Raw genomic sequence first — 19,401 nt, 5'->3', positions numbered from 1 at the left:
GACACAGAGAACAGACAACCGGGCAGGGAGGGGGGGAAGGGAAGGGGAGAGAAATAAATAAATAAATCTTTTTAAAAAAAGTATATATCTTTTGACTCAATAATTCCACTTCAGGGGAACCTATCTGCAAGTAATAGTCTAAAACACATACAATAGTATTTTTTACTAATAATGAGGAAAAAAAGACAGACCTGAATGTCTTACTATAGGAATGGGTCAGTAAACTGAGATATCTAGTCTATAGCCATTAGAAATTCTGTTCATAAAAAGTATGAAAATATGTATAAATATGTATAATATAATGTAAAAAACAAGTAATACAATATTGAAATTGCAGTGTGATTACAAACTACACACACAAAAAACCTCACAACTCTAGTAAAAAGAGAACAAAATAAATTGAAACAAAATACACCATTATGTGACTGCTGTTGGGAGGTGAAATTATGAGTAATCTTTTCCTTTTTTTCCATCATTTTTTGAACTGTCTTTAATAAGCAAGCACTACTTTTGTAAGAGCAGGCTTTGGAGGCAGGCTCCATCTCTTAACTTTTCCAGAATCCATTTCTTCTCTGCCAGGCTCTCCAGGTTCTCGTGGAGACCCAAAGGGATGGAAATGAGGCAGGCTAGTAAGGTAGGGAATTAATAGATGGATCTGGAACCTGGCAGAGTCCACATGGACATCAATAACTCCCAAGATGGCTCTGGAAGACCTCTACCCCCAGGATTTTGCTATCCAGAACAAAGACTTCTGGATACAAAAAAAAAAGTGCTGGATGTTCCCTAGGGACTTTATCACAGGGTCCTCACTCAGGGATTGATGAGTGGGGTAACCAATCAAAACAGCGAACAGCTGGAACCCCTCCCCTGCCATTAGCAAAGGGGTGGAATAATTAACAGTTTAAAAGCCAGGCACAGGCCTGAGCTCACTCTTGCCTATGGACCAGTCCTGCCCTCTGTGTGCTGTCCTTGTCATTTTTCCTCTGCCACGTGGCCACACAAGTAAACCTGGGCATTTATAATCTATAATGGGGAATTGTAGCTTGTAAATCAGCCCTCTTCATCCCTTTTTACCCCCTTCCTTTCTACCTGAGACCCCTGCTCTGTTATTTTCTACCATTTCTCTTCCTTCCCTACCTGAATAAATTTCTGGGCTAACCCACTCAGCATGCTCTTGAAATTCATTTCTGGAGCATAGCCAAGAACCTAGATAAAATCTGGTAACTGAATAACATGGGACCTGTGTACCTAAAGATGGGCCTTGGGATTCTGCTGCTGTGCCTAATGACCTGTTTGGCTTTGACCAAATTATTGACCTCAAAATTCTTTTTGCCTTATCAGTAAGACAGGAATAATAATATTTAACATTTATTGAGCATTTTCATTATTCCATCTAATCTTCACTACCATTCTTGTGAAGTAGGATGCATTGCTCTCTACAAATGAGAAAACTGGTGTTCAGAGGAAGTAAGTAGCTCAAGGTCATTCAACTAGTAAGGGCCAAGGGAGCAAGATTCAGATGACCTGTCTCTTAGCCACACACATAGCCTACACAATCACATAGTACGGAAATGGAATGGGAACTTTTTTTTTTTTTGGAGGTGCCAGGGATTGAACCTGGGACCTTGTACATGGGAAGCATGTGCTCAACCAACTGAGCTATAACTGCTCCCCCCTACATAATCATACAGGGAGAGGAAAGAGAGAGAGGGAGAGGGAGAGTGTGTGATAAACGAGATAATTCATAAAAGTGCCTGGTATGTGGCAGCCTTTCCATTAATGACTGTCAAACCAAAATAAATGATTTTTGAATGTGAAGGTTGCATCTGAAATGCAAATAGTTCCACAATAAGCAGTGACACAGCATAATAATAATAATTTTGTTTTCTCTGAAGTGGGCTCTTGTTATGGCAGTGATGTTGAACTTGGCCCAGAGGATGGGCTGTAGAGAGTGAGTCAGGACATGCTCATTCACATAGCCTTTAGGGCTTGGAGATTTTACAAGTGGTGACTCCATGGACTATTTACATTAGAAACAATTTTCCTTACTGTCTGCTTGGCTGGCAGAGCCAGGGTTTCTGAAAGCTTAAGCTCCATATTCCATGTTTGGGGTTGGGAGGAATAGTGAGAAAGTATTTTTAAAGTATAGGAAACACTGACTGCAAAATGGAGTATAGTTTTGGGGCATGGGTCAGGAGGGCAGACAAGGCTGAATTAAAATTTCTGCTCTGCCCTGACTGTGGGACACTGAGCCGGTCACGGTCACGTCTCTTCTGTCAGCCTCTGTTCTTTCATTTGTAAACTGGAGATAACCCTGTTTTGCAGGGTTGATGCCAGGTTTAGAGATAATATATTAAAAAGTACTGAGCACCTGAAAGGGGATCCATGATTATTACTCTAAGACAAGCAGTAATTTTCACACCTTTTCTCTGCTCCTTTTATAATTTGATGAGCAAGGCTCCAAAATTGTTAGAGGAAATCAGGAAGTTCTGCTCACTGAACAGTTTAAAATCCTTGCGTTAAATGAGACCACAAGGATATTCTGTTGCACATTTGTTAGAATGGCTAAAATTAAAAAAGACTAACCATAGCAAATGTCGACAAAGATGTGGAAGAACTTGAAACTTTAAACACTCTGCTGGGAATGTAAAATGGTATAAGTACTTGAAAAGCAGTTTGGCAGTTTCTAAAAATTAAACACCTACCATATGATCCCCATCCCATTCCTAGGTATTGAGCACCCCCAAAAAAGTCGTATGTCCATGAGAAGACGTGAACATAAGCATTTATAGCGGCTCTATTTGCAATAGGCCCAAACTAGAAACAACCTGAACATCCACCAACAGACAAATGGGTCAACAGACTGTGGTACACGCACAAAGCACTACTACCCAGCAAACAAGGGAATGAACGGATGCACACAGCAACATGGATGAATCTCAAAATAATGGTGCTGGGAAAAAAATGGCACTGAGTGAAATAAGCCAGATGAAAAAGAGTACATAATATACATTTAAAATGTGAGGAAATGCAAATTAATGTATAATAACAGAAAACAGATTAGTGGCTGCCTGGGGTGAGAGGGGTGGGAGGGTCAAGGTGGAAGAATTCCAAAGGGGTACAAATAAACTTTGGGGGGTGAATAATATATTCTTACTGTGATTGTGGTGATGGGTATGTGTGTGTGTGTGTGTGTATGTACACGTATGTCAAAGTTATCAAATTGTATATTTAAATATGTATAGTTTCTTGTATGCCAATTATACCTCAATAAAGTTGCTCTGTTTTGCTTTGCTTTGCTCAGAAAAGTCATTTTAAAACAATAAATTACATGAGTATACTGAATGTCAATAATATGCGGGGAATACTGCTTATAAATATTCTTTTATTTGGAGGCAGTAGCCACATAGCAGTTAGATGCTTGGGCTCAGGAGCCTGGCAAATCTAGATTCAGTCCCATATCTGGCACATCTTGTCCTTGTAACCTTGGGCACGTTACTTAATCTCTCCCAGTCTCCCCTTCCTCATCTATAAAATGGAGATAATACCAGCACCTATAAAACAGGGTCGTTGAGAGGATTAGTCAAATGGTACACAGGGAGGACAGCTCAGCACCTGGCAGGCAGCAGACAGTCAAATACCCAGTTACCCAGTCACTGTCACCATCATTTCCACGGCGTTGTAAAACTTACTGACGTTTGTAATTAAGAAGCATGTGCTCTTATCTTTGGGTGGTAGGGTTATGGGTGATATTTATCTCTTTTCTGTTTATCTGTATTTTCTGAATCTTTATATTGAAGCTTTCCCCCCATCTCCTTTCTTAACTTACTAACCCAAGGAAAGAGTATTCCTCTCTTTCTGAAGAAACAGCTCCACAAATCCCACTGTCTTTGGAGAATTTGTTCCATCAGTCAGTTTTCTCCTCCAGTTCCTTCCTGCGTGTCTAAAAATATGCTCCTGGCCCACTTACAATAACTTCCTCTTGCCCCTGCTACTCCACCAAACCCTCATCATCTCCTTTAAGACTGACTGACTCATTGCCTCTATTTCCTCTCCTAGATTCCTTACAGTACGGCCCCCCGCCCTCTTTAAGGCGGTGGTGCTCAGCCCCGGCTGCACTCTGGGTTTGTCCAGCGAACTTTAACAAACACTGACGCCCAGAAGTTCTGCCATAGGGAGCAGCTGAGTGGTTGTGGGCATTTTTAAAGCTCCCTGGGTGAGTCTACCGTGCCGCCCACCCAAGTTGAGAACCTGTGAGCTCCGCGGTTCTTCCACCAGTCCCCTGCCTCTCTCAGGCCTCACGCTCATGGCCGCTCTGGGCCTGACCAGGGCCTCCTTTGAGCCCTCCTGCCCTCGGCTTCCAAAGCATCTTCTGACTTCCCCTGCTGCTTCCCTGGCTGCTCGCCAGCCCTGTCTCCTCTTCTGGCAGTTCAATGAGCTCAAGCATAGCACTCTGCCCACTGGAGATGTCTCCAGGTCCTTGGATCTACCTGGATGACTCACAAATCACACCGCCACCCCCCTGAGCTTTACTACAGATCTCTGCCAAACACCAAACATGTCCTGCCACCACCTGGAACCCAAGTGGTCTAAAGCTGCCTGACACTCTTCCTCTCAAACCGATTGCTCCCATAGGCATTCCCATTTCTGACAACGGAGCCATCAAATCCTATCTCAGAACCTTGCAATCATCTTTTCTTCTTACTTTTCTGGTCACCCAACAGCAACTGTTCAGTCCCAACCTGTCAATTCTCCCATATTGTCCATGTCCCGGATCTAGGGTGAGCCATGGCCTCTGGACAAGGCTAAGCATGATTTGCAAGATTTTGCTCTTTCTTTCCCAAGCCCACTCTATGTGAGCAGCCAAAGCCCAAGACATACCTCTCTGCTGGCCACCAGCTGACATTCCTGCCACCCCAGGATGATGGGTTCCATGAACCACGTTACTCCAACTGCTCCAAGTGGTGAGCAGGTTACATGGGTAGGCGACTTGGCTATGTGAAAAGCAACCAGCTGTGGACTCTGAACACCTGTGTCATGCGTCGCTGGGGGAGCCACCACTAACACCACTAACAGCCCAGCATCTCTGATCCTTTCCACCCAGATCCCAGGAGGCAAACCCTCCAGCTTTGTGGGCACCCATCAGTCCAACCAGGGACGGGGCAGCAGATGACCTTTAAACTCAGTAGAAAATCGGTGCCCAAACCTCAGCTCTGTCCTCAAGAGCGAGCAGAGATGTTGAGCCAAGGAAGCAGGAGGGAATGGAGTACCCAACCTCCAGGATAACAAGATCCCAACCTGCCATATATTGAGCACATAATAAATAATGAGTGAGTGGATAAACGAAATTGGGGCTGGGTACCCAAAACTTTCCCTCACAACATCTAAAAGTCTTCAATCTATCACTCATAGTTCCACTGACTACTTAATATGTTTTGGAATTTAACAAACATCTTATTTTAAATCTATAAATACAGGAAGCATTGAGGATATCATAAGCAAAAATGTGTTTGAGAAATTACTTTCCACCTTTCCTTTGGCTGAGATCCAACAGAATTAAGGGCTCTTAGACCTTAAGTATGGCTGATGGCATGGCAATGGGATTTCTAATATATGCTGTGGGGTGGCGCGTAGGCGGTGCAGGAGGGCTACAGGGAGGATCTGGGCAGCCAAGCTCTGAAGTCGGGATGGGAGACCTAGGACTTTGTGGAATGGAGAAGAGGATGCCATACTTCATGAAAAAGGGATGCAGGAAAGAGATGGAAGACAAGGACTTTCTGCTCTTTGAAAATATAAATAAAATTAGACTTCTCCCAAGAGTGAAGACAGACTTGCTGCCTTGTTCACTTCCAACATCTGACCCCAGACAGCCTGGAAACTGAAGGGGAGGAGAAACAAGGGTTGGAATTTAGAGGACTTGGTTTCTCTAGTTTGAGGAAGTAAGCCTCCAGTCTTTGGGGCAATTTTGTTCCTTGGGGTTGGAAGGAGTCATGCTAAGTGGCTGGAAGTTCTCATAAAGGAGGAAGTCACTTGGGGCCAAGAGGTCACCGTCCTCCCTCTTGGATCACAGGCTGTCCTGGGTCCCCCTGAACAGCTCCCACCCCATCTGGACTAATACCACAGTAGGATGGCTCCACAGTGATGCCAACTGGGACCAGGGAGAGAGTTTCTAGATACCAGCTCAAGGCCAGATGTGCCTGGAAAACAAAATGAGTGTGTACAGTAGAGATCATGGGTATGTAGACAAATACAAATGCAGGTTAGAGGGTACATTACTGAGAACCATAGAAGACAGACTGGAGGGGGTTATTACAGGGTAAAAGCACCCATGGTTACTGAGTGGGAAAACAGACTGAGGGGAAATAGGTAGCACCTGAAGCTAGGAAAGAACCCCAGGGGTTATCTAGTCACCCTCCAATCCAGTGCAAGGATCTCTCCTCTGGCACCTCCAAACGTGGGTATGCGGCCCAGGCACATACTCAAGGCCACAGCTGGCAGCCTGCTCCACTGCTGAGCTGCTCTCCTTGTTAGAAAATTCTTCCTGCTTCCCTGTGGCCCCCATCGTTCATCCCCGAGCACATGCTCCTTCCAGCAGTGTCTCTCCTGCTGGTTAACCTTTAACCATTCTGCAGAGGACGTGGTTTCCACGCGTGGCACCACCACGCACACACCCCACCCCACGCCCTGCTCTCTCGCTCTCAGCATCTGTCTTAAACATGAATTGCCCCCCCAACCCCTGCCGAAGCGGACACCATTCCCCGGATGTGGTCTCACCCACAAAGAGGAAAACAGGGCTGGGCCTTGGGCTCTCCAGGACTCTGAATTACCTCTGGAGCACATGTGCTGCTTTTGGCAGCTGAATATTCCAACTGGCTCATATTAGGCCTGTGGGTCCCCAGAGCCATCTCATATTAACTAGTTTACACACATGGCCTGTGACAGAGCCTGACAAGTGAAAGAGGCCGACTCAAGGACGGCCCTGTGGGAGAGTGCGAGGGAGGGCCTGGAAGGCCGACTGCTGGGAATCTGAGCAAGGCTGTCACACTCAGCTGTACTGGAAAACAGAGGTGGGTGCCTGCCTGCGTGTGGGTGGCTCAGCTGACCTTGGCTTGCCTAGGCAGAGCAATGCTCACAGTGCTGTCTCTGGAAAACAGTCTCCAAACAGATGGGGGTCCTTGGAATAAAGATGCTGTCCCAGGGAGGCAATTTCAGTTAGAATGGAAATACTAGCTTTTAATTTCTAGGTTTGCTGAGCAGGAGGTCAATCTGTCCATGAAGCTCAGGGCAGTCTAATTAAAATTAGCAGTCACCAAGTGAGGGTATTCTCAAGCCAGAGCTCCAGGTGTCACTGAAGAGTCACCAGTCACATGTTCCCTCAACTGCTGAAAAAAATCTGCCACCTGAAAAACACTGACTCACCACAATACTACCTGTTAGAGCCTGAGAGAGTGGAACCAATGGTTGTGAGACATGCTCTGAATTATGAATGAGAAGGCAAATATCAGAGTTCTCATTTTACAGATAAAGAAACCAAAGGCAAAGATTAGCATGCTCAATCGAACAGCCAGACTCAATCCTCCCACTCACCTTGGGATAGTACTAGTGGTCTCCTTGGAAAATTTTATAACTGTTTCTGATAAACAAGACCTTTAGCTCCAGAGAAAAGTGTTGCATGCACCTGTCTTCTCCTAGGATGGCTTCAGTCCTGCCCTGCAGTGGGCAATGAAGTCATGCATGTTCCTTTGCTCTCTTTGGAAGCACGCCCTTCCCCCTTCTCTGCTCCCGTGTGGCCTCAAAAGATCTCAGGCACTCTAATGTCAAGGTGAGGCACCTCAGTTTTGGAGCAGGTGAGTGGGGACCGTTTCCATCCCTGGTTCTGTCATTTCTACCCATTAGACCTTCACGAAGTTACTCAACCTTTCCAGGCTTCAGTTTCTTCATCAAAAGGGGACAGTCAGGGGAGCCGATGTAGCTCAGTGGTTGAGTGTCTCCTTCCTATGTATGAGGTCCTGGGTTCGATCCCCAGTACCTCCTAAAAACAAGCAAACAAAAAAACCAACTTTCATTGGGGGCGCTGATGTAGCTCAGGGGTTGCACGCCAGCCTCACATGTACAAGGTCCTGGGCTCAATCCCTGGTACCTCCTAAATAAAAGGGTGGGAGGGAGGGAGACAGTCAAACCACCTTCAAAGGATTACGTGAAATAAGCCCTGTTACGTGCTCAGCACAGAGCGGAGCTCTCAGGAAGCTTTCAGTCGATGGCAGCACTGACGGCGTCAGAGCCTGGCAGAAAACACAGGCCGGCAGAGACCAAGGTGGCCCCTGGAAGGCAGGGGCACTGCCCTCGGGCATTCACCCGCATTCACCCGCCGTGGGCAGAGGAGCCGGCCCTTCCCTAGAGTCTGCAGAGCCACCAGCGCTCAGCTCATGGTGCACTTGTCCTCTTTCCACCGGAACCGTGTTCATCGAGACAGGATGTGGGTGCTCCCTCACACCCCTCACAGCTCCTAACAGGGCATCTTGCCCCCATGAAGCACTCGACAAGTTTTAAACGTAAAACCAAGCACTTTGTCCATTAGCCTTTCAGAAAGCACCAAGAGGGAGCAGAGGTTTGGAGGAGGAAATGAGGGAGGAGAGTGGGCCTGGCTGGGCTGACCCCACGGCAGATCTGAGCTTGTTGTGACAACTGAGGAGCCTTAATTTCAACATAGCACATAAGGAAAAACAAGGTTAGATTCTTTCCGTGATTGGCTTCCCAAATTATGCTGACGTTCAAGCATATTTCCGTCACTTTAGAACAAAAACATGGTCTCATTAGCAGTTTGTTTTGCCTGTTTCTATCCATCCTTTGCAATGAAATAACATTTTTTAAAAAATCTGTTCTGTGGCTAAACTTAATGAGGGCAAAACTGAAGTATTTCCTTTCCATGAGAAAAAGAAATCTTGGCCTGTGACTCAAGATATGGACATTCACCTTGAGCCCAAACCTCAAAAATGTAGAGTAGACATTTCTTCTAATGTGGACTCCATGGGAGGGTCAAAACTGAATTGAAGAAGAACAAATTTTGGAAGACAGAAGGCTGAAGCTTTCATTTTTGTAGGAGAAAATAGTCAAATATCAATAAGCTCATTTGGTTCAATCAAATTTTTATAAATAGGTTGTTTTAATTACCTTCTAGTGAATCTGCAGGCTCTAAACAGATCCCTGAGGATAGGGTTTTTTTTTTCATCTTTCTCTCATTTTTTCCACCACACATGGCACTGTATGAGCACATATGAGGCATTTAATAAAAACCTGAGTTGGGAAGTACTGCCAGTAAGAGTGCTCTGGCTCCGCTTTATGGATGTGTAGGAAGCACTGTAAGTGACGGAGGAGCCTGGGAGGATGGGAGGATGGAGAGGTCTGGGACCAGGCAGATCTGGATATTCCTCAACTTCAAAATCGTAAAGGCATCTGTGAGAACCAAGCACTAATTTATTCACCGGGTGTTTAATGAAGACCTGTTGCGTGCCAGGCAGTAAACTCAATGCTGGGAATATACAGTGAGAAAAGTGACATAGTCCCTGCCCGCAGGGTGCTTGCCATCTCAAAGGGGACACAGGCATCAGTCACATCATGGCTCAAATAAAAAATGAAATGATAACTGGGAAAGGTATGACCAAGGCCCTGGTTCCGGGGACTCTGACCTAGTCAGGAGAATTGGAGGTTTTTCCAGCCAATAGATAATTAAGCTGAGGTCTGAAAAGCAAGTATGCACAGTACAGGCATTAAAAAGAAAAATGGAATACAGGGGAGAAGTTTCCTCCAAGCAGAGTGTGCAAAGGGCTTCACTGACTCAGGGTTATTGCGACCAGCATGCAGAGGCCAAAGGTAGAGACCGAGGAGAGAACAGGGCATAAGAGTCCCTTTTTTCTTTGCCAAATGGAAATTTCAGGCCATTAGAAGCCCCTAACTTGAAATGAAAAGCGGGAGTTATCCCCAGGAATGGAAAGCTAGGCCAGGGGTGATTCTTTGCCTTCATTATCAGCCAGGCGAGGAACTGGTCTACCCTAGAGGACAAAAAGAGACGTGTTCTCACGCACGCCTTGCTAAGGATGTTAAATGGTCATTCAGCCAGTTGCCATTATGCTGGCAGAATGAGGAATCCACGGGGTCATGGAGTTGAAATCTTATCTTGAGACCACAACCGTGGAGTGATTCAAAGTGCATGTTGGACCACATCCGTCTGCAAAACGGAAAGCCAAGGAGAACACTCGCCACCTCCAACAGTAACCCCACATGGGTGGAGGGTCTGCAGACCTGCACACACACACCCGGAGCTTGGTGGGCCACAGGGAAATTCAATATTTTAATGGTGTCTGACAAAGACACAGAAGCAGAGGAAGAGCAAACAAGCAGGGGCTGGCTCAAACCCCAGAAACCTGTGGTGCAATCTGCTAGCAGAAACAGCTCACACATGCTGAGACACATAACCCAGGTGGCAAGAAAACAGAACACACACAGGAGCCCCAACAGGTGCTACAGAGGCACCAGAGGGGGGCTGCCTTCCTTGGGGAGAGAAAGGCAGTTTCCTCCCTTTCTCAACTCATGCTTGGCACAAGTCTGAGGTCTAAAAGAAATCGGGTAACAAGACAAAAGAAACCAAGTCAGCACCCGGAGCCGAGGTCAGGAAGGTGCAGAATGAAGCCTCACGTGGCTGTGCCTGAGTCCCTGGTGGGGGAGCTCTCCACCCTTCAAGGGTATCCGCAGCAGCTCCTGCTGGGCTTGAGGCCAAGCCTGAACCAGGTGAACCAAAAAAGCAAGATCAAGGGCTCTGAGCAAAGGGAGGCAAGATGTGACCAAGCCCTTTGCAAGACACAGCACTAACAGACACAGCTGGGGGGGACACATCCTAGGGACCCTCCACCCAATCCCACCTCCGCGTTGCCAGATGAGGATGCTGAGGCCCTGAGAAGTCAGGTCAATAGCAGAGGAGACAGAGCTTGACTCAGGCCAACGTGACTCTAAATTCAGCGTTCCTTGTTCGACACTACACTGCCGCTGCTTCCCAAAGCGACGGGTCACGGGCAATGGAAAGACTTTAGCATCAGCCAGACCTCGCTCAAATCCTGGCTATTACTAACAAAAATGTAATTAATCCCTGTGATAGTTGGTTTCCTTGCCTGTACAACGGGAACCATAATCACTGTGGTGGTTTGGAGGTGTGTGTACCCCCCAGAAAAACATGTTCTTAAACTTAACCCATTCCTGTGGGTATAAGCCCATTGTTAGTAGAATCTTTTGATGAGGTTTCTTCTGACAAGGCGTGGCCGAGCTCAGTCAGGATGGGTCTTAATCCTGTGGCTGGAGTCTTTTATAAGTGGAATGAAATTCAGAGAGAGAGAGAAAAAGTCACAGGAAGCAGGAAGCCGAAGCTCCGGAAGAGGAGAGCCAAGAAAGGCCACGGGTACTGCTGTGTGACAGATGAGCCCAGGGCCGAGGATCGCCGGCAGCCAGCCCCAGCATGCCAGTCTTTGGGAGGAAAGCATCGCCTTGATGACCCCTCGATCTGGAGTTTTCCTACCCTCAAAACTGTAAGCTAATAAATTCCCATTGCATGGTATTTGCTTGAACAGTCAAGGAAACTAAAACAACCACGAAGACATTGTAGGACTATTATGATAATCAGATATTAATATAACTTACACAAAACATCTGACACATGGTTGGTGCTCAAGCAAGGGTAGCAATTATCATTTTGTTTCTAGAAGTCCACAGATTTTGTTTTCCCGCATAGAGTCTCGCAAGTACTAAGTTGCCCCACCAGGCCCTCTGTGGCTGTGGTCTCCATTATAGATGAGGAAGCACTTGCCCATGGAGGAAGAGGGATTCAAGCAATGCTCAAATATTTTACTCACCATGTAAATTTATTTTGTTTACCTTAAGCCTTATTTATCTACCTATTTCTGAGAGGACATACAATACTTTAAAAATGTAACACACAGGGAAGTGGCTGTGGCTCAATTGATTGGGCTCCTGTCTACTATATGGGAGGCCCTGGGTTCATGTCCCAGGGCCTCCTTGTGAAGGCAGGCTGGCCCGCACCCACGGAGAGCTGATGGCCCGTGCCATGGAGAACTGGTGCAGCAAGATGACACAACAAAGGGAGACAAGCAGACACAGAAGAACACACAGCAAATGGACACAGAGAGCAGAGAGCAAAGCAAGCCACAAGGGAAGAGGAAATAAATAAAAAATTTAAAAAAATTTTTTTAATGTAATGCACAATGCAAAATTAGACAAGCAATATTAAAACAGATCAGCATCTAAAGGATGTGGGATATCAAAGCCTAGGCGAGATGGGAAATGCACTGGGTTGCACAGAACTTATTTTCTGGCTGACTGGACAAAGCTGTCAATAGAAACTTGAGGAGCCAGGATAGACCCAGCCAAGGTCAAATGTGCAAGTCCCTTCTTTAACCTGAGAGCTGTGAAGAACAGTGAAGTGGTGCCTGGCAACCTGGAACAGAGAGCGCCGTCCAACCCCCGCACGCTCCCCAGGCCACAGGCGCTCCCTGTGTAGAAGACGAGGAAAGCAGCCACAGTTCCCATCTCAACTACTCATCACACTGCCACCTGTATGAACTCAGAATAAACAACTTAGAGTCAACGTCCAGAAGGTCCTGGGAGGGAATAAAAGTGGCCATGGGAGAAACCACTATTCAGACCAAGGAAAAGTGTAAACAGGATTAAAGCCAGTGCGTTCTGCACTGATAACAGAGGCATCTCTTAGCAATGGGACCTGCTAAGGAAACAAAAGCAACTCAAAACCTCTACAACTCAAAACTCATAGTTCCCATCTTTAAGCAAAGAGCAGCTTTCCAAGAAACATGGAGCATATTGACATAATGAAAATGCTCTAATAATGATTGAAGTAATGAATGCACAACTATGTGATTACACCAAATACCACTGATTGCACTCTTTGGATGAACTGTATGTTTTATTAATATGTGTAAATAAAATTAATTTGTTAAAAAAAAAAAAAACACGGAGCAGACCACAGAGGTGGGATTTAAAGTCAGTCATGTGACTATTACCCCTATATCCCTGGAGTTGATATCTAACTGTTGATCCCTGGGAAACCAGAGTGAGAATGAAACCAGAACAAAGAGCTCCCTGTGGTGCTGTGAGATAGGATCCACCTCCAAGGACATCAGGGCAGAGGAAGCAGAGCGTGCACCGCTGCCGGGGATGCCTGGCCAGTGCCAGCCTTTAGGAGGCTCACGTCCAATTCCAGGAGATTCCAGGCCTTCTCGCTTCAGCACACTCAGCTTGCAGGAGGAATCTTAAGTGGAAGAGCTTTTAATCTGGGCAAATCAGGGTGAAGAAAGAAACTCCGTATACAAGGTCAGGAATGCTTAGGACTTTAAAATAAACAACAACTTCAAAATCTAGTCACCACCTAGCCCCTGTGATGGGTTTGGGGAGAGCACTAGTTTCCAGGCTTGAGAGAAGGGCCCCTCAGCTGTGTCTCAGAGAGGCTAGTCACAAGAGTCTGGGTACAGAATCTAGAAGGGTGAGGAAGATCCCCCTGTCGTCTGCCAAACTAATTCTGCCCTGGACCGAGGCCTCCATCTCCAGGTCTCTACTGGGTTCCACTTCCAGGAGCTTCTTCCTGCTCTAGCCCACAATCTCCTTGAAGGCAGGCCCTGCAATTTCACAATGTTGCTACTGCACAAGTCCCAACTTCAACCAGGCCAGGGGCAGAAAGTCCTGGAAGGTGCTTCCTGGCTGGGAACCGCAGGCCATGGGCCCACCCTGGGCTCTCTGCTCATGAAGGATACAACGTCAGTCCTCTACAAGCCCTGCTGTCCTTCTGATGGACACTGTCTGCCCACAATATGGACACCTGTGCTGACACATGACCAAATATGCACAGAGAAGAATGATCAGGACTGGCCCAATCTTTGCCAGAGGTGGCCTAGGGGGTGGATGTCTGACATCACGGGGTGGGGGTGGGGGGCATAGGGTGCACCTCTGCCTACTCTTCATGTTCCAGTAGAAAAGATTAGCCTGTGTCCATGAGAATCAGGACCAGGAAACTACTCCCTGTCCCCTGCCACATCTGCTTGCCAGGCAGATGAAACCACTGTGGGCTCTGAAATCCCTCTGGTTCCTGGACGACAAGGTCCCCACCCAACCTCCTCCAATCCTGGGCACACACAATTATCTGGAGCACAGAGGAAGTGGGTCCATGAGGAAGCAGGTGATAGGGCTGTAGGGACAGGTGCCTGTGCTCACTTATGGCTTTGCCTCCCACTGACCAAGGAAGCTGGGCTCTGGCTGTGACTTACCAGCTTTAGATCCCTTATCCTTAAATGGGGACAAAAACCCTCTGTAGAGAGTCATTCCCCAGGTAGGGGAACTGAGGCCCAAGAAGCAAAAGCTCTGCCCACATAACTCAACTCACAGTGACTGAGCCACCTCCACTAGACGATAAGGCTGGGGAGCCCCAAGCAAGTGCTCCTGAGGATTCAACTTTGGGAAATTCTTGAATTTAATTTAGAGTGCTAGCTTTGTTTCACTTTTGTAGTTGTTTAGGGTATTTATTAAATATGATCTTTCCTAAAAAAAAAAAAATCTAATTGCCATTGAAATCGTTACAGATGATAGCTGGGATTTGCTTCTTCAGATTTTGGGGAACAAAATGGTTGGGAATACAGATGAAACAAGACTGGCTGAGTTGGTAATTTCACCTGAAGCATATAATCCTATTGCCTGATACTATCATTTTAGCCTATTTGTTTTCAATCTTTTTTTCTATCCTTTGTTTGCAAAACAGCATCAGACAGTCTGTTCTGTTTTAAAATCCGCTTTCCATGCTCAATTTATCTGAAGCAGTATCATCATTAAATATTCTCTAATGGTATAATTCTACATAGTCTTTCATCAAAAGGTAGGCCATCATCTATTTCCAGTTTCTTGCTATGATAAGTAATGCTTATAAGAAGGATGACTTTTGATTTAAATAAGTTATTTCAAATGAGAAACAAATGATTTGATAGGTATCCAACATAAACTGACAGCACAAAGGAAGAGAAAAGATAAAGAGAGAAGCTGGTGGCTCAGAGACTGCATAACTCTAGGCAATTATTAACTTGCCCTGTTGCAAAGGCCCTGGTGGGGAGAGTAAGAGAAAATCTCATCAGATACAAAGCTAAGACAAGACTCAAAATTTCTCCCAGTCAACAATAATGCACACACCAGGTTTAGGCAATGAGTTTAAGAAATATGCTAACATCTCTTCTGAAATGCTTGAGTCTTGAAATACTGGACTTTCAAAGGAGAAGGATGTTTTTACTGGACTGGGATGGAATAGATGGCTCTGAGGTGTAACAGTGCACCTCTCTGAGCAAGGCATCTCAAAGATCACTGCAGTTCAAGTATTCGGCCATGCCATTCAGACAAATCACATTCAATAGAATGACTATAACTGGACATTGCTTAGGCCTGAACTGGGTTCTTTCTCCAGAATTTTATAAAGAGGATTTCTTCCCACCCCCCCAAAAAAAAAATCCACAAAATCCTCAAGGGGAAGATGACTAGGATCCTACATCGTACCCACAAGAGTTGTTCCCTGCCAAGAAGTGGAATTTGGCCAAATGTCTGTGAAGACAACGCCTCATAGAATCAATATCTGAATGCCAGTTAAAAATGTCACTTTTCTTCCTTTAGCAAATTCACAAGCCATCTATTTTGTGAAGCAGTTGAAAGATTCAGAGCCAAACACGTTCCAGCCGTATTCCATCTGGCTTTCTCGGGTTGCTTTTTAGCATCTCAACTCAGCTGCTTTTTAGCATCAGGGGCCTCTGAGTCAAGAATTTGGCTGGGGAGAGGCCGTTCTGCCGCCACCCCATCATGTCTCTGCAGGAGGGGCCAGAGGAAGCAGTGACCCACAGGCAAGAAGAGGCGCTGCTTGACTTCAGGGTTTCCTTTCCCTTATACCTCTCTGCTTATCATTTTGGTGCTTTTATTTCAGAAAAGACAACTGTGGCTTTCTTAGCAACTTGCCCAGGACTAAGGGAGAGGAAAAGTGGGTGCATGACACACTGAATACTAGCTCCCTGAGGTCAGCACAGCGTAAGTGGGCAATTAAGGACAGAGCCCTTAGTAAGTGAGTTGCAGCTGCAGATTGGCAGCCTCTCCAAGCTGAGTTCTAACCTCCACAGTGGGTTCTCCCCATCAAGGAGCATCCCTGACAAGACCCCCGTATTGCTGAATTCACTGGCATTTTCAAGAAAGCATTACTAATTATATGTGCTTGATGATGACAATGATTGAAAAACACTAAACGTTTGCATAGAGACCAGAAAGATAAATTTTTTAAAGTATGTGTTGAGGTAGTGAATTCAAGAGTGGTTTTTATTTTTATCTTTCGTTGCTGTTATTGGATTGTTTTGATGACAGGATATTCATTTTAAGATTAAATTATTAACACTTTAGCTATATATTTTGCTGAGACTGAAACTTCCCGAAGCATGAGTTCATCTCTGGTCTACGTCTATTCCGCCTTCTGGAGGCAAAATCACAGAAAGGCAGGAATAAACAAACAGAAAGGCAACCAAAGATGAACTTCAATTCTCTTTCAGCTGGATTCCCCAACAGAATAATGCAGGCAAGGTTTACCACAATCAGGCCAGAAAGCTCTACAAGCATCTGTGATATGTCTTGTCCTTAACTTTTTTCCGCTGAAAAGCAGCACAAAAGTCAAAGGGATAATCACAGCGAGCAGCTGGGTGCTGGCAAACACGCATCCCACGGACACAGCCACACCCTGAGACAGAGACATACACAACCCGAATCCACCCCGAGCTCTGGCTGATTTGACTGCTGTCGATTTCCCCAGGCTTTCCCTGAATCCACCCTCTGATAGAAGAATGGACGTGAGCCACAGGCTGGGGGGGGGCTCAAAATCTGCCACCTCCAGTGGGAAGTGCCCGCACCCACGGCGATGCCCTCTGCTTGATGTCCCCAGCCAGGAACAGGACCCGAAGGCCAGTCACCTTGCAGACAGCTGCCTGGAGCACTGCGTCGAAGCCCCCCTCAGGGGCATCTCGGTTCCGGGATACCCTCTGTTTCCGAACTTCCTCGTTGAAGCTGTCAACTCTGTCTGTGAGAGGCAGCAGATGGCGGAACCCGAAGGACGGGACGCAGTTTGGAAATAACTTGTAACTAGAGAGAGAGGAGAGAAGAGTCACTTTCCCATTATTGTCTCTAAATCTTAAGGAACCAAGTGCTCTGCACACTCAGCAAGAGCCTTAGAAGCACCTGTCATCCCATAAATATTTACCCAGCACCTACCATGTGCCCTTTGGACAGGCACAGGGGAGAGACCAAATAGAAATAATAGTCCCTACTCTCCAGGCACGCGGCGTTAAACTGCAGGCAAGATGGCATATGCCAACCAAGTGTTGACTGAATCGTTCAGACATGATTCAAAGGAAGGAGAGATAATAGTAGGCTCTTGTGCTCAGAGGAAGATGTTGCAGAGCCCTGATACAGGCCTTGAAAGCTGCGTGGGGTCAGAGGTTTGGGCAAAGTCTGGGCAGAAAGGAGGGGAAAGGCTCTTCTGGGTGTGGGCAGGAGGCAGAGAGCGAGGGCCATGTAAGCCCAGTTCCTGCATGAATGGGCACCGCATACCATGTCCTGCTGCCCTGACAAACTATCACCTATCCCTCTTCACGCCCACCCACTCAGAGCCCACGAGGGTGTGCTGGCACATAATCAAACGCTAAATGGGACAAGAATGAAAATGTGCTTTTGGTTTCTTCGTTCATTTATAAATACAACTCTAAACCATCAGCTCTCCTAGATGTAGAAATCATTTATAAACTAAGCATCTTCAAATGGAAAGTTATATCTGGAATCTGGAAAGAAGGGAATAGTGTTCACATCAGTGGCAGGTTAATGCCGCGTCTTTTCTAAAACAGGTGAGCCCTTCAGTCTGCAGTGGGAAATCCCAAGTGGCCCTACTCTTGGGGGAAGTCAGGTTCCACTTACAGTTCTAGGAGTTTCCGCTTGATAACTGGTGCCCTTTTATAGCTAACAAAATAAGAAGAGAGGCCTTGGGTTGTTCCACAAATGGGTACACTAGACAAATAGGGAGAGAGAAGTGGGTCCAGCCTGAGAGATGAGCATGTGCAAAAGAGCATGTGCAAGAGCCCTGTGGCAGGAGGGAGTGTGGAGAGCCCAGGGCTGTAGTGCAGAGAGGAAGGGGTGAGGATGGGCTAAGGAAAGGCTGGGGAGGCAGGCTGGGCCAGATGGTGCAGGGTCTGTTAAGAAAGCCTGTCTTTCAGAGCAAAGATGAAAACAAGCACTACAGAGAGGCCTGGGGGAAAGGCTTAATAATCTAGTTCTGGCCATTTGCAAGGGAAAAAAACAGGCTTAGTGACTGCTTGGAGGACCCAGCCTGACTCAGCACCGACCGGGGCAGGCTCCCCTCCTCCTTGCAAGAGACAATCTTTGGCTTTCTAAAAGGCCACTTCATTCCCCATCCACCACAGTCACAGATGAACGGTGTAGAGCTTCCCATACAACCCAGCTCTGGCGAGTGCTCTCTGGACAGGGGGCAGCAGCTCGAGGCTTCCCCTACACTCTGTTTTGCTACCTCCTCCGTCCCCAAACTCTTCACCAACACCTAATGTTTGGACAGTGTAGCAGTTTAGCATTGTTTATGAATTCCAAAAATAGATATTGGATTATGTTTGTAAACTGGTCTGTACCTGGGCATGATTAAATTATGATGAGGGTTCTGATTGGGTCACACTGGAAGGGCATTGAGTGCCTGCCTCTTGGTGGGTGGTAACTCACAGATAAAAGACATGGCAAAGGACATAGTTGGGAGTTTGGGGCTGGAGCCCAGGAAGTAAGCACACAGAGAAGCAGAGCTGTTGAACCTGGAGAGAACTGAGCCCCAGGGAGAGAGACAGAGCCAGTCATCTAATAGTCTATAGCTGGCCTTGTGGAGTGAGCAAGGCAGCTGAGCCCAGAAAGAAACAAGCCCCAGGAAGAGAGGAATCCAGAAAGCCTGAACTCTTGGCAGACGTCAGCAGCCATCTTGCTCCAACATGTGGCAAAAGACTTTGGAGAGGGAAGTAACTTATGCTTTATGGTCTGGTACCTGTTAAGCTTCTACCCCAAATAAATACCCTTTAGAAAAGCCAACCAATTTCTGGTATTTTGCATCAGTACCCCTTTGGCTAACTAATACAGACAGGTTAGACCCTTTTCCAACCAGTGACTCAGGCCACCCAAGCTTTTCATTACTTATTTTGTCAGAAAGAGAAGTCATGGAAATTACATTTCCAACTGGAAGAAGGCATTGAGCTGAGGTGCCACCTGTAGCTTTTTTTTTTTTTT

At 46.4% G+C, this 19,401-nt stretch overlaps 1 protein-coding gene across 1 annotated transcript in view; it reads right to left on the bottom strand.

Annotated features, from left to right (window-relative positions):
* ITGB5 (integrin subunit beta 5) overlaps positions 1–19,401 on the bottom strand; it is a 125,251-nt gene that overhangs the window by 55,600 nt on the left and 50,250 nt on the right. Inside the window, exon 5 of the mRNA XM_004465814.5 lies at positions 17,046–17,214. Coding sequence (XP_004465871.2) covers positions 17,046–17,214 — 169 coding nt within the window. The remainder of the gene's footprint in view (positions 1–17,045; positions 17,215–19,401) is intronic.

The sequence above is a fragment of the Dasypus novemcinctus genome, chromosome 4, assembly GCF_030445035.2.
Source record: "Dasypus novemcinctus isolate mDasNov1 chromosome 4, mDasNov1.1.hap2, whole genome shotgun sequence".
Taxonomy (NCBI): domain Eukaryota; kingdom Metazoa; phylum Chordata; class Mammalia; order Cingulata; family Dasypodidae; genus Dasypus; species Dasypus novemcinctus.
The sequence above is the reverse complement of the archived record's forward strand: the minus strand, read 5'-3'. Positions and strand labels throughout refer to the sequence as shown.